At 37.0% G+C, this 16774-nt stretch overlaps 1 protein-coding gene across 5 annotated transcripts in view; it reads right to left on the bottom strand.

Moving 5' to 3' along the window:
- LOC131682806 (ras-specific guanine nucleotide-releasing factor RalGPS1) overlaps positions 1–16774 on the bottom strand; it is a 406032-nt gene that overhangs the window by 231931 nt on the left and 157327 nt on the right. For 4 of the 5 annotated variants that reach the window (XM_058964563.1, XM_058964566.1, XM_058964564.1 and 1 more), the window contains 3 exons: positions 7337–7551; positions 6959–7283; positions 6679–6904 (listed from right to left, as the gene is read on the bottom strand). In XM_058964563.1, coding sequence (XP_058820546.1) covers positions 6679–6904; positions 6959–7283; positions 7337–7551 — 766 coding nt within the window. Of the gene's footprint in view, positions 1–6678; positions 6905–6958; positions 7284–7336; positions 7552–13635; positions 13920–16774 lie in introns of all 5 variants that reach the window. The other variant, XM_058964565.1, reaches the window with a different exon arrangement.

The following is a 16774-nucleotide window of genomic DNA, read 5'->3' as shown; positions in this document are numbered from 1 at the left end:
TTCGGCTGGTGGATTGCTATAGTTATTTCAATTCCATAACCCAATTACAACGACTTTGGACTTACTGCTTTCCGATTTCGCTCACTAGCTGTATGACAAGTCTGTTCAAGCGCATCGTAAATAGACGACTCGATGAACGGCAAAACGCTTTTCGTTCTGGACGCGGCAATAATACGTACTTTACAGAACTAGAGATCGTTCCCGATAACCGATGAACATTGCTTCGTTACACATCTCCAAGGCATACGACACAGCCTGGTAGCATGGAATACCACCATTGAAGATATTCTATTGTAATCCTAATGCAAATCAAGATCCTGTGTGTAACGTTACCATCGATCGTGTAGCTGTTCCAAAAATAAACCGATTGTGTAAGGTTAGACCAGACATTGAGCTGAGAGGCGCATTGCAAGATGGTGAAGAAATCCTACGAGTCCAGACAACGATTTCTAAAAATTTAAAAGTTGGGTTGGCTATGATCACTTGGAATTTAACATACGGCATTAACAGCGACGTCGACTATGTATGTGGGAAGACTGCGAAGACAACTAACGCATTGGTAAGGATCATGCCGAACATCGGAGCTGCAAGATGCAGTACGATACGTCTCTTGGTGGGTGTCTCATCTTACATACTGAGGTATGGCGTAACAGCCTGAGCTGCGGCGCTGAACTCAAAGCGCAGCTGGATGAAGTTAACTAACACGTTTCGCCTAATTGCTATTCGTGTCGTGGGTGCGTAAAGAGATCTCGCTGAGTACATGGAATTCTATCAGCCGAGTAATACACGAAATGCCAGGAGAGTCAGAGCGAACTCTTTGGCTAATGGGGCAGCAAGAGTGAGACAACGCGGAGAAAGGAACCCTCCGTCGGAGTAGACTAGACCGGACCTACCTCGACACACTTTCGCATCGAACAGCAAGCAGCGAGTCGTTGGGGCGCCAATGCACCGGATGCTATGCTCCAACCGGAATCGCTGAACAGACCTCGGCACCTACTGGTTGGTCCGTTGAGTAGGCTAGTTTCAGCGCCGGGGACTAGATCGAGCAGATCGGCACGAAGCGGGGAGCTAAATGGGTCACGAAAACAAGCATCGGTATCGGAATAAATCCACCGCCGATGAATTTACAGTTGGGTAAATTCTAATTGTCTGGAAGCTAATTGGCCTACGAAACAGACATCGATACCGACAGAAACGCCGCCGCCGGGGAGCTCTCAGTCGGAGTAGGGTAGTTTCACCGCCGGATGATGTCCGAGTAGGTCTCGATAAAGCTGGGAGCTAAATGGCTCCAGAATGCGGGTATCGATGTCGGAAGAAATTATTGTGTCAGGGAATTCTCAATCGGAGTAGGGTGAGTTCATTGCCGGGGACTATCCGTGTAAATAGTGAAATAGGAGCTACATGGTTCAGGAAATCAGCAGCTAAACCAATCACTGAGAGAATTAAAGAATTAAATGGCAATGTAATAGATGAAGACGAACAGCAAGAGAAGAGTTCAGAGCTGAATGGCTCAAAGGTTATTTCATCAAGTGTGGCTCCGAGATAGCTGCGGAAAACTCGTCAGCAAAAGAAAGAGGTGTGTAGAAACCACAACGAGATTCCGTTTGGATTCCAGGACGGCATAACCGGTAACAAAGGGGCAGATCGATTTCCGAAGGAAGCCAGAACAGTGATGGTCATTGATATGCCGAACCCAGCAGAAGATGTTTAAAGAGAAGTTGTATATGCGTAACGATGACAGTAGGATAAGCAGTGGTTTTGTTCCCGGGAGAAATAAAACACAGAATTGGACGGAGCGAAGCAACGCTGTCGAGCAATATGCACTGACACGGGTAAAGATTAGCGACACAAATGAAAAACACCTTTCTGCTGAAAAAAGAACCACCACTGAACTGTGAATGCGGTGGAGTATCATGTACGGCACTTGGTCCAATATTGCAGGAAATACGTCAACGAAAGACAACAAACGTGGTATCAGAACAACTAGTGAGAGAGGTAAACTGAGCAACGAATCAAGAAGCAAAACGAAGATAGAACTTTTTGCGAGAAACTGGAATCGCAACAGAAATTTGAATGCAATGTTAATTTAATACACCCAGGTTTTTTTACGCGGGGAATACAGGCCGCGTAAATGAAAAACGGCATAAATTTCAAAATCCGCGTAAATGAAAACCGCGTAAATTTAGGAATCCACGATGATGGAAACCTCGTTAATGGATGGTACCATGGACAGCATTCCAGAGCTATCAGACGAATAAGTGATTTTTTATATAGCCCAACACCAAAGGAAATTTGTAAATATCAATTTTCATTAGTGTTGGAGGTCTATATTTTTTTGAAATCAGTAGATACTCTAACTGATGTCAAAAGATTCAGAATAAACTGGAAAACTAACAAGTATTTCAACAAAAAGTGTAAACGGAAATTGCATTTGCATTTGATTATTGCAATCTTCTTCCACTTGTTTATTATTTAATACGGTCGGTTGGATTGTTATGACGTTCATCTCTCCCACTGACAGTATTAAAATGTAAGAAAAAACTAACATTACTATTCAATTGAATGATTGTTTTATTGGCTAGTAAACCCAAATATTTGTTATTCGTAGCAGTCGATACAAGTAAAGTGAAATAATAACGGATTAAAGAAATGTTTGAATTTATAAATCTACATTTTCTCGCTTTTCGAAATAAATATTTTATTCTATCGAAATTCAGAAAAAGTTCGATGGTATTGAAGGAACAAAAGTATTTTGCGTATGGCGTTGCTCGTGACAATTGATACAATTTTGATATCATCATAGTCAACTTTCAAAATTCCCTGAGGATTCCAGGTTTTTCCAGGTAAAATTAATTTCCCTGAGAATTCCCGGTTTTCCATGTTTTTCCCGGTTTTTCCAGTGAGTAGACACCATGAGTTATCATTTGTGTGATTTGTTAACAGTTTCATGTAATGATTCAATTTACAATAACATTCATTAAATGCTCTTTTTAGGATATATATATATATATATATATATATATATATATATATATATATATATATATATATATATATATATATATATATATATATATATATATATATATATATATATATATATATATATATATATATATATATATATATATATATATATATATATATGTATATATATATATATATATATATATATATATATATATATATATATATATATATATATATATATATATATATATATATATATATATAAATATGTTCCAATATTTTAGATTTCGTGTAACGATTTTTCGGTATTTCCATTAGAAATAAAGAAATATCTGCTTTTAATACAACCTATCAGAAGATTGTAGCATTTGTATAACCAGTCTAAAGTGTATTCTACTTCACTCCGGTTATGTCTCTGACATTACCGACCCATCTTTTTTGCTCGATAACTCTTAGTCAGCGTAGAATCAAAATTCAGTTTGCAACTGAAATTAAACTTGAAGCGAAATTAACTGAATGAATGCGCTACGAAACACGATTGAATTACAAGGCAAACAACCGAAGCATACCCTTCATCGCGCCGAGCGTGATTTCTTTTTGAAGCCCACTCGGGGGTGTAAATATTTCAGAGTTCTACTAGGTAGGATATAGTAGAAGTTTTTGTATACTGATACTTTTATTTACCGGTATTGATAAAAAACAATTGTATTCTGTATCATCAATTGAATAAATAAGCTCAATGTTCTATAAAATTTATCGGATAAAGTGTATCAAAATAGTAAAAATATTTTTTTACACTATTGAATAGTTTTTACATACACCTACAATTGAGAAACTTCATCCAATCGTACCTTCTTAAAGTTTTACGCAGTTTTTTAATAACTTAATGCTTGTTTTTTTGCGACGTGATCAACTAGTTTTCTCCGGAAATATAGGACGCATAAAATTATTTCATAAACAAAAATGTTTGTAAACCAATACTAAAATATAATCAAACTCACGACTTGGCAATTTTCAGTATTCAATTAGTTTTTTATACGTCAAAAACAAGACGGAATATTTACCTCTACCGAAATGCGGTAAAAAATGTTTAAATTGCAATTTTTGAAAAATTTTCACAATAAAACTATTGCAAATTTTGACTTGTTCTTCTCGCCAAAATGACGGCATCAGCTTAGTATAAAAAAATAAATAAAATAAATTTTGAAAATTAGCGGTTATACGACTTTGAATATTAACACTTACTTAATTCTTTTGAATTTCTGCTATATTAAAGATGTTCGATTTGTCATCTCGTTGTGAAATCACAGAAATTTGGATTGACAGTTTAAAAAAAATTAAGACACAAGACACGACCACGGTAACATAAAAAAATGTAGCTTATTTAAAAATAAAAAAAATAAATAAAAAAATAAATATGAAACGTGTGTGTCAATGAACTCATCACCTTGCGTACCTACAAACTACCGAGTACATGTAATGAAAATTTCACGCGTATCAACGCAACGCACACACAAGCAGAAAAATAAATTGATTTATCGAAGCACAACTCACAAGTAGCGCACATACGTCGTACCCTATAGTGTTGAACTCAATCCAAATTCACCCTTCCAGCCCGGATTGTATACCCGTTCGTGTACATGGAAAGTTGGAAATCGCACAGCGTGATGAAGAGCGCGCGATAAATTTTGCACACAGCAAGGAAACGGGTGCAAATTTTACATTTTTACTGTGTGCCAGTTAATGCTACCCATGCTGAAAATCCATGGCGTCCTCTACAGATTAACTCGCACTCAGTTAAATTATGTAAAACTTTCATCTATTCCCTCGCTACGTTTATCGTGCGCTCTTCATGACACTGTGCGATTTGATGCTTTGTATGTACATGAACGATTGTACCGTCCGGACGATATCATCATGATGTTGCTCATTAAATATTCGAGCGACGAATGATTAAAGCGAACACGTGACACCTCTATTTGTAAACTATTCGTATTTGATTGAATCACTTAGGTACGAGTGTGTGCATATTCCAACGTTACCATAGCATCTGTCGCTTATTGCACCGTCTGGACAATACAGTCAACATGTTGTTTGTTTGTCAAATGAGCATCGACTGATACAAAACGAACACGTGTAACATGTATAAATAACCTTCCCGTATATAATGAAATGCTTAGATGCTCCTTTTTTTACGAATCTGCCTCTGGGTTGCAAATTTCGATTTTTTCTCGTCGTTTTCGGAGAAAGAATTTTATTTATATTAGTTGTACATTATGCGAAAATTTAATGTAAAACACGTGCACATATTTCCGATCAGAAAGTGCAAAAATATGGCGATTTTGAATTTCTGCTATATTAAAGATGTTCGATTTGTCATCTCGTTGTGAAATCACAGAAATTTGGATTGACAGTTTAAAAAAAATTAAGACACAAGACACGACCACGGTAACATAAAAAAATGTAGCTTATTTAAAAATAAAAAAAATAAATAAAAAAATAAATATGAAACGTGTGTGTCAATGAACTCATCACCTTGCGTACCTACAAACTACCGAGTACATGTAATGAAAATTTCACGCGTATCAACGCAACGCACACACAAGCAGAAAAATAAATTGATTTATCGAAGCACAACTCACAAGTAGCGCACATACGTCGTACCCTATAGTGTTGAACTCAATCCAAATTCACCCTTCCAGCCCGGATTGTATACCCGTTCGTGTACATGGAAAGTTGGAAATCGCACAGCGTGATGAAGAGCGCGCGATAAATTTTGCACACAGCAAGGAAACGGGTGCAAATTTTACATTTTTACTGTGTGCCAGTTAATGCTACCCATGCTGAAAATCCATGGCGTCCTCTACAGATTAACTCGCACTCAGTTAAATTATGTAAAACTTTCATCTATTCCCTCGCTACGTTTATCGTGCGCTCTTCATGACACTGTGCGATTTGATGCTTTGTATGTACACGAACGATTGTACCGTCCGGACGATATCATCATGATGTTGCTCATTAAATATTCGAGCGACGAATGATTAAAGCGAACACGTGACACCTCTATTTGTAAACTATTCGTATTTGATTGAATCACTTAGGTACGAGTGTGTGCATATTCCAACGTTACCATAGCATCTGTCGCTTATTGCACCGTCTGGACAATACAGTCAACATGTTGTTTGTTTGTCAAATGAGCATCGACTGATACAAAACGAACACGTGTAACATGTATAAATAACCTTCACGTATATAATGAAACGCTTAGATGCTCCTTTTTTTACGAATCTGCCTCTGGGTTGCAAATTTCGATTTTTTCTCGTCGTTTTCGGAGAAAGAATTTTATTTATATTAGTTGTACATTATGCGAAAATTTAATGTAAAACACGTGCACATATTTCCGATCAGAAAGTGCAAAAATATGGCGATTTTGTTCAGTAGAGCGCAAGTTATTCCCATTTAAAAACTGACAAAATTCACGTGACCCCAGTATTGAACTATAGGAAATATTCTACTTCAAAATTGGATGGGGTGTACATATTTCATGAATATTAGGCCTTTAATTAACCTATTCGGCCAACTGTCGGGTTTTATTATGCGGCGTACCGTCATTCTTTTCAACGCAGTATCAAAAATCTATAGTTGGAATAATCGATTTTTGCATGACGTACTAAATGGAGACCCTAGCAACAAATGTGAAATACTCACCTAGATAGGGAATACATGGAAGCTTAAGGCTCTCCAGATATTCTCTCAATAATGCCCAGTTGTTATCATCGTGGAAAATGACAGCTAACTTTTCAAACAGTTGTTTATCTCTTTTGGACACGTGAAACCAACTTTTTTCTAATCGATATACACTGGCACTTTTTAACGCAGATGTAATTGCAAATAGCGAATGGAGATTGTTTAATTCGTGTAAATGCTTTGCCACCTGAAAAATAAATATTAATTATTTACTTTATTATTTTTCTTATCTTTCTCGTACCTTAATGAAATGCGTTATAATTTCTGCTCGCTCTTTAGGAGTTATTCCATTTAGTACCTCCTGTACAGTCCAAAATATAGTATGATTGAATCGTTTGGTAAACGCCACTACGTTTGGAGAGAGTTCTGTTTTGTTTCTCTTGTTCCAACAGCAACTAGTTAGCTCATCCGGTTGAATGGCAGAAAATACAGGAAAATCTAACAGCGTTAATTGATTGGCTAACTCCTCGGGTGCTACTCGTAAGCAACTGATAATAATTGAATCAATGTTTGCAATGGTTGCGTTTGGTGGGAGACTTTGTGACTTATTAGGTGTTGAAAACCGCCTGCAAAACAATTTTTGTAATTGAAGAATTGTCAAATTGATCGTGGTATTTACTTGTGAGTTGTTGTTCGACTGCGATCGATTATTGACTCAATTGGACCTACAGAAACTATGGAATGCTTCTTGTGGCATTGACACTGTTGGTCTTTAATGGCACGACCGGTTTCCACCGCACTGATGAGTGGAAGTCCTGGACCACTGTGAGTTGATATATCGCTTTGGGGAGATTCATCTCGTACGTTTTGGTAGTAAAGACTTTCTTCAGAATACTGAAACAATATTTCTCTATAAGAAAGTATTTATAAGCTTTGTAACGATTTAAAAACGCTGCTGAATAGATACCCCTACGAGACCATTGACGAAATTCCAATAAAATACCAGTAGGGGAGACTGAGGAGACTTGATCCCCTTTTTTATTTTTCAGTCCAACTCCGTGGAATGATAAAAAACTATGTATTTTTTTGTACATATTTTTATATTGTTTCTAGGGATGACTAATAATCATAAAAAAAATTACATGGAAATATTATACTGGACATGAGCTATGAGCATTTCTGGAAAACAACAAAAAAATGGAAAATTCTTAGATTAGTGGAGATTCGATCCGTAATTTGGGGACACTTGATTCCTTTATGAAAACGTGTTTAAAAGAGCATGTAGGGTAAAAAGCCTATTTTGCCCTGTTTCTACTATCATCCTACCCATCAGAAGCTTTTGGTTAGAGCAGCGTCTGCCATCTTTGCTCAACGCATTGACTCAAATGGTATTGCGATAATGGGGGTACTCGATTAGAGATTTTGCTGCGCTCAAACAGAAGATTTTCACCATTCTCAAGACAATTTTGTTATTATATTGGCTCTTAATAAGAAGCGAATGACCTTAACGTTAAAACCTCTATAATCGAAATAAAAAAATGGACCTTAATAACAAGTCAAAGAAGCTGAAATAATAAAATTATTGTTATTATTGGGTACATTACCCCATTCAATTTTATAAATGGATTGTAGTATTGATTAAATTGTTATGATTAGATATTGTTATTTTTGTTACTACATATTACGCATCTCTCACCTGATTTTTTTACGAATTCCCCAAATCTCCGTGCGATTATTTGAAAGCTGTCTTTATTATGGTTGAGGAACGTCAAATGTGGGATGAATGGTTGCTACGTATACTGTAGTAAACAATTACAGTTATGTTTCTTTACGATGAAGCGTTCATTTTTGACATTTTTTATGACAACAATAACTTCAATTGTTCTGGTGTGAATTTGGTTATTTTCAGTGGTGTGTATGAAGTATGGCGAAGGGGATCAAATCTCCACGAATTTGAAGGGATCATGTGAACCCATAGCATCTATTTCAGCAAACTTTAGTAAAAATATAGTTGAACAAAAGAATCAGCTCAATCCTAACGTATTCATATAATTGACATTCTCCTGTAATTCTGTATGCAAAAGTAGAGTACGTAGTGGATGATTTTATCAATTTTATAAAAGTTTGAAAATTTGAAAAATAAATCTTCTTCAGTGCTTCTGAGACTTTTTTTTTAAATCGGTAAAAATTCGGTTACACAAAAGTCCAATTTTTTTTTCTGTGTTAATGAAATTTATGTTTAGATAAAACTACGCAACTTTGTAGTATATTCTATTAATGTATTCTGATCCGCCTTTAAGTTACAATGATGGGATCAAGTCTCCCCGGGGATCAAGTCTCCTCAGTCTCCCCTATTGCTAAGAAACCAATTAAAAATTATGGCGTACATTTATTATGGTGAAGAGCGGGGTTATGCAAAATAGTACCATATCATAATGTGTGTGTGTGTATATATACATATATATATATATATATATATATATATATATATATATATATATATATATATATATATATATATATATATATATATATATATATATATATATATATATATATATATATATATATATATATATATATATATATATATATATATATATATATATATATATGTATATATATATATATATATATATATATATATATATATATATATATATATATATATATATATATATATATATATATATATATATATATATATATATATATATATATATATATATATATATATATATATATATATATATATATATTGCTTTAAGGACAATTCAGACGATACATCAGCTTCCGTCAACGTCAACGGAACGTCACCGTTTCGTCAGGATAAGGTAAATGCGTTTCTCTTGTGCCCGTTCATACGTGCCGTACGTCAAAACGTTCCGTGCCGTTGGTGTTGTGTGTGCATGCCTCCATTTAACTGAATGTAACTAATCTTGATGTTCCGTACCGGTGACGGAAGCCTGATGTATCGTGTGAATCGTACTTTATAGTGTAGCGTTTACCACGTGACATAACCACCTGGCGCGGATCAGCGCTGTGCTGCTTCCTGGAAGGATTATTTTCAGAACGACTTCAAAAGTTAAGGATTATATTTTCGGATAGTATAGCTATTGATTATAAGAAAAAACTAATATGTACTTAATGAACATCCCTATTTGTGCAACTTTTATCTATAGGACTTAATGATAGTTTTTAATAAAGAAGAACAGTTCTCGTGTGTCCGTCTAACAGTACAGTTCATAGTCGACATCCGAAGTGCCTATTAAAATACATATCATCTGGCGACGAGAAGGGCACAGTCTAATAGAAGTAATTTTAGCTTTTTTAATTCGAACCACGCTTGATAAAATGTCGACAGAATAGTATTGAACAGTTTAATCCTGAAAGATGTGATTTTGGGTCATACGTTGATCGCTTTGGTCAATTTCTTATAGTAAATGGTGTTGAAAATGAAGCGAAGAAACGAGCAATGCTTATAACTCACATTGGTCCGGACGCGTATGCCGTGTTAGAAAATTTGGTGATGCCTGAAAAAACCAGTCCCTAAAAAGTTTGATGAATTAATTGATATAGTAAAAAGACATTTCACGCCAAAAAGAGTAGTGATGGTTGAGCGCTTCAAATTTCACAAGCGGGACCAAAAGGAAAATGAAAACATGGCGGAATACGTCGTACAGTTAAAGAAGATGGCGAAATTTTGTGAATTTGGAGCAGAGCTTTCGTCGGTGCTACGAGATCGCTTCGTGTGTGGCATGAAAGATGAAAGTATTCAAAAAAAACTGTTGACTGATAACGATCTTACGTTTGATAAAGCTTGCTCAATTGCTCTTAGTATGGAAGCAGCACACGAACAAGCAAGTGTAATGCATCAAATAGTCGGGAAAGTTTTCGATAAATCGGCTAAATTCGCCAGTCGTCGGGACCAACAGCACCAACTACCTTCAACGTCCAAAAAAACGAGAGGAGCTTTTCCGTGTTATCGGTGTGGTCGTAATCACAACCCAGAAATTTGTCCTGCGAGAAAGCGGAAGTGTTTTTCGTGTAAGCGTATCGGCCATACCTCGAAAATGTGTCGAAACAAAAATATAAACTCCGTGGAAGATAAAAACGATAGTGATGAAAGTTATACTGAAGAACAGTTTGTTAACACGTTGTTCTGGGAACGTCTATGTAGGTGCGACTATCGTTTTGTTACCGATCAATCAGAATGTAAACGGTGTGACAAAAAAGACGAAGGCTGGATAAGAATGATGAACAGTAGAACAAATTTGTGTGTCATGAACATAAACGGTAAACATGTCAGTGTGGAAATAGACACAGGTGCCGTAGTAACAATAATGTCAGAAGAAGTATATGACTCATCGATCAGTGAAGTTGAGCTGAAAAAGTGTGCCCTATCATACACGTTGAAGACGGTTGGAAGGCATACTTTGGACGTTTGCGGAGAAGTCCATATCCAGGTTGAGGCAAACAACGAACTGTTCAGACTGGTGGCAGTAGTGGTCAATGATGTTTACACTCACGATCTCTTGGTTGGTCGAAATTCGCTAGACCGATTAGTCCCCGGATGGAATACGTATTTCGCAGAGGCTATGTGTTCCGAAATAAAAGTTGTAAAACCAAATTGGGCTGCAAAGCACGAGTTCCAACATGATCCAAGTTATTATCCGCTATTTTCGGGCGGTATTAAAGGTTTTGAAGCCCACATCCAGCTTAAACCTAATGTCATACAAGTTTTTAATAAAGCCCATAACATTCCTTTTGGGCTAGTGGATCGCGTAAAAGCTGAGCCGGATAAAATGGTGGAAATGAAAGTTTTGCGTCCTGTAAAGTTCAGCCAATGGGCGTCCCCAATTGCAGCCGTCGGGAAGAAAGATGGTTCTATCCGGATCTGTACGGACTTTAAATAGAGTGATAGACGTAGAACAATACCCATTACCTCACCTGGAAGATGTCTTTGCCAAGGCGCAGGTCGGAAGATATTTCACTGTGTTGGACATGACTGGAGCGTTTCAACAGCTGAAAATTGCGAAATCGTGTGAAGAGCTTTTCACTATCAACACACCGTTCGGTCTATATCGATACAGAAGGCTAACATACGGAGTATCCAGTGCACCAGCAATTTTTCAGCGTGTCATGAAGACCATCTTGGCGCTAATACCAAGAGTGGTAGTATATATCGATGATGTTTTCATTTCCGGCCGGAACGAAGACGAAGCTAGACAACTCACTGAACGTGTTCTTGAACGACTTCGCGAATACAGTCATTATAAACATGGACAAAAGTATGTGTCTGCGTGAAGAAGTCGAGTACCTTGGCCGTTCTTTCAGTCAGAGTGGTATACAACCAGCTAAAGCCAAAATGGATTCTATACTGAACAGCGTGGCTCCAGAAAATCTTAAACAAGTTCGATCGTATGTAGGGATGCTGAATTTCTATCACCGTTTCATACCGGAGTTGTTAACCTTATTGAAACCGCTTTATGAGTTGACAAGATAGAGTCAAGAATTTTAGTGGTCAAGAACGTGCCAGGCGGTGTTTGAGGGGTCAAAGAAGCGATTGTGTCAGAATAATCTAATCGTGCCGTATGACCCTACCAAAGAAATAGTGGTGGCGTGTGATGCTAGTCCGTGGGGCCTTGGAGGATACTTGTCAATCATCATAAACGGAAAGGAGCGGCCTGTCATGTTCGCATCGTGTACATTGTCAGAAACGGAACGTAAATACTGTCAGCTGCAGAAGGATGCTTTAGCCATTGTATTTTGCGTAAAAAAGTTCCACCGCTATATCTACGGTCGAAGATTTACTTTGGTGACCGACCATGAGCCATTAAAAATGATCTTTGATCCGCACAAGAATGTCCCATTTCTCGCTGCAGCAAGGATACAACGGTGGGCTTTAGTACTTTCATCCTATCAGTATACGATACGGTATAGAAAGGGCGAGCGGAACTACCTTCTGGATTATTTATCAAGAAATCCATCATTGGAAGCAAGTAAGGTCGAAGATACAGTTGCGGCATTCAATTTAACAAATGATCTTCCACTCTGCTACCACACTGTCGCAGAAGAAACGAATAAGGACCTGGTTCTGCAAGTTGTATCAAAATATTTAGAAAGTGGTTGGCCAAACATCGAACAACAGAGTAATTTAAAATTGTTTTTTAATAAACGTCATGAATTGAGCCTGGAGCAAGGATGCATTTTGTGGCGCTCTCGCGTCGTTATTACCCCTAGCATGCGTCAACATGTTTTGAAATTAGTGCACGATCAACACGTAGGAATAGTGCGATGTAAAATGTTGGGAAGAGCTGTTTGCTGGTGGCCTAATATGAATGCAGATATCGAAGATTTTAATGGTCGCTGTTTGGAATGTCAGACGAATAGGAAAAGTGAAAAAATACATCTTCTCACCTTGGCCCCCAACAAATACGAATTGGGAAAGACTTCACTTGGATTTCTGTCAACTGTATGGTCAAAATTATTTCATTGTGTTCGATGCACATACCAAGTGGATGGAAATTTTTCTCTTGAAAACTACTACGGCAAGCGATGTGATCCAGATATTAAGGCCTCTAATTTCTCGATTTGGTAATCCAAATTGCATTGTTAGTGATAATGGCCCTCCATTCACCTCTAGTGGGTTTGTCAGTTTCCTACAAAGCAACGGTATCAAAGCGTTGAAGAGTCCGGCATACCACCCTGAGTCAAACGGATCTGCCGAAAGGGCCGTCTAAACTGCAAAACAGACATTACGGTCTACACTGAAAAATAAAAATAAACCAAGCGATATCCAACTAGCTTTGGAAAACTTCGTTTTCAAATATCTTAATACACCATCAACAGCGACTGGACAGACCCCTAGCGAAATAATGCTACGACACAACGTTCGAACGCTGCTAAATATCCTGAAGCCTTCTCCAAAGCAATACTAAAATCTTGAAAAACGCTCTGTGTAGGCGATAAAGTTACCTTGAAGTGGAAACCGACTTCTCCAGCAGTTCCTGTCAGAATTCTACACATCCTGGGCCACAACACATACTTGGTGAACGTTAACAATACAGTTAAGATGGCTCACGCCGATCAACTTCGAACGTCGGACATGGATGAACAGGAGTTTCCAGGACTTCTAATTATACCATCTGCTCCTGAGCCTCAGGCCGATCATGCAGCTACTGAATCTTTTGCGTCGGATGAGGGAGTCTCTGGAGCAAAGCACCTTTCAGGTGAATAAGAGTCGGGTACACCTTTAAATGCTAAAGAAGACAAAGGCAAGAAAATTACCTATCATGATTCGCAACCGGTTCGACGTTCAGAAAGGGTAAGAAAACCTCCAACGCGCTATCAATAAAGAAAGGGAGGAGATAATATGTACTTAATGAACATCCCTATTTGTGAACTTTTATTTATAGGACTTAATGATAGTTTTTAATAAAGAAGAACAGTTCTCGTGTGTCCGTCTAACAGTACAGTTCATAGTCGACATCCGAAGTGCCTACTAAAATACATATCAAACGAAAAATCGATTTTTTTTAAATTGCAAATAGAGTGCTCCCTACCTTCATAGTGATTATCTTCCATCAATCGCGGCGAGTAGAGCAAAAAATATGGCCAAAAGATTGTATTTCTGATCCTAATCCTTCTGCCACTTATTGTTTTCCGATTTGTATATATCACACTCTCTCAATTGAGTGTTATCTTTCTAAATTTACATTTTTTTTTCTACTAAATAATCTCTTGCTTATCGAATGTCATTAAAGGCAACAAGAAAAATGTGACCAAATATTTGTCGAATCAAAAATGAAAAAAAGGTTATTTTATTTAAACTAAAATTAGAGTTATCCTATAGTCCTGCACAAATATGTTCATAATTGATAAGAAAATAACTCGAACTTTTCATTGCACACCTTATTTAATCAAATAGATATTCTCAGTACTTCACATGCTTGTTTTAAAACCATGCGGAGCGAAATAGTGTAATATTAGGGTTTCAGCTATAATAGGCACATTCCCCCAACCTTTTAAAAATGATATAATCACTGATTTCATTGATGCGAGTCGTGCAACTTATTTAAAAGGAACACCATACCGGCTTGAACCTTCGTTCGAACCGGTCACAAATCTTGATAGCTCCTGGTTTACCTAGAGTTTTTCAACAGCAACAGTCTTTCTCAAGGCTGCCTATATTTTCGCTCGATCAGTCTTTCTCAAGACTACCTATATTTTTTCGACAATTAGTCTTTTTCAAGTTTACCCATTTTTTCTACTCAATCAGTCTTTTTCAAGACTAAAACATTTTTCAAGAACAATTCAGCCTAAAGAAATATTTAATTCTTCCAACATGCCTGGGTCCTCCTAGAAAGGCCGTGTGCCAAAAATTAAAGCTAATCGGAAAAGGGTATCTTCTCCACCCGAAAATTCAATTGACTGCAGCGATTCATTCGATGTTTTATCCGAATGTGAAGCTGATGAAATTTCTAAATTTCCTCGCATTGCGCATAATGCCAATGAGAAGAAAACGCAATCACCTCCGCCTATAACAGTGATGATCTCCAACTTCAAAACCTTTCGAACTGAGCTTCGACGTTCCTTACGGACGTGAAAGTCTCTTTTCAGATTGGCCGAAGACGAGAACGTCGAGTTACAGCGGAAGAATTGATTGGCCACAAACGATTACTCCAGTATCTTACGGAGAAGTTATATAAATTTTATTCATATGATTTCACGACAGCTAGATCATTCAAGGCTGTCTTGAAAGGGTTACCACAAGGTCAATGTTTGGATGAAATATCACACGAATTGAAAATATACTTGGCTTTAATCCTTCACAAGTTATTCTTATGAAGCGAAAGGCTAGCGGCGATAACACGCCAGTACACTCTGGAATTATCCAGGAGCTTTATTTAATTCATTTTAACCGTAATGAGGTTAATAATTTGAAAGTATTTGAAAAAGCACGTTTTATGTTCCACGTGCGAGTAAAGTGGAAACATTATAGACGACATGGGGCAGAATTCAAAATCTGTCCCAGTGTCGTAGATGCCAAAGCTTTGGGCACGGCACAAAAAATTGTCATTTGGATTCCAAATGTATGATCTGTGGTGATAAATCGCACACGAAAGATACTTGTCCGGTGAAAAAAATCACAAAAAGTTTCAAATGCGCTAATTGTAGCGAAAATCATAAATCGAATTTCTGGGGTTGTCCTGTTCGAGAAAAAAATATAAAATCTCGTTCTAGACAACAAAAACAACAAATAAAAAATGTACCTACTTCTTAAGGTACACTTCAAAAAAATACGTCCAAACGTGTTAATCCGATTCAAAATAGATTAACAACTTCTTCTACCTCCGTCACACCATCCTACAATGGTGTGTCATGTTATGCTTCAGTGGCAGGTAACAAGGCCAAAATAACGGCTACCGTTACCACGCCTACAAACTCGTTTGCACCCAACGCTTCCTTTAGTCCAATGGATCTAGGTAGCGTTACGGAAGAAAAAATTAAAATACTTGCAGGACTCTATGTTACCTATGATGATTTCTATGTTAAATTCTACCTCCATGTTTGAAACTTTTCAAGCGGGGTGAGAATTTGCTAACAAAATTGTAATGAAATTAAAGTTTAACAATGACTTTAAATAATCATTTAAATTTATTAAAATGGAATGCTCGTTCATTAAAAACGTGTGAAGATGAATTTTTCAACTTCTTGAGGATACATAATGTGCTTATAGCCGTTGTGACCGAAACTTTTTTAAAACCAAATATTAAATTGAAGAGTAACTCTAATTTTGTTATTCATCGATTTGATCGAATTGTTGGATTCGGCGGAGGAATCGCAATAGCGGTTAATCGCAGGATCAAACATTCCGTTAAGCCGTCTCTTGACACTCTTTACACATGCTGACTTTGATTCTGATCATCTTCCAGTAATTTTTTCACTTTCTCAAGAAACTGTTTCCAATCCCATTAGCTCAGTGTTCAATTATCACAAAGCGAATTGGGAAAGGTACAAAACTTATAGTGAGAATAATTTTAATCATGACCTTGATTTACAAAATAAAGCTGACCTTGATACGGCATTACAAAATTTAAGTAATTCTATAGTT

Source organism: Topomyia yanbarensis, chromosome 2, assembly GCF_030247195.1.
Source record: "Topomyia yanbarensis strain Yona2022 chromosome 2, ASM3024719v1, whole genome shotgun sequence".
Classification (NCBI taxonomy): domain Eukaryota; kingdom Metazoa; phylum Arthropoda; class Insecta; order Diptera; family Culicidae; genus Topomyia; species Topomyia yanbarensis.
This window is presented reverse-complemented; position numbering and strand designations above follow the sequence as displayed.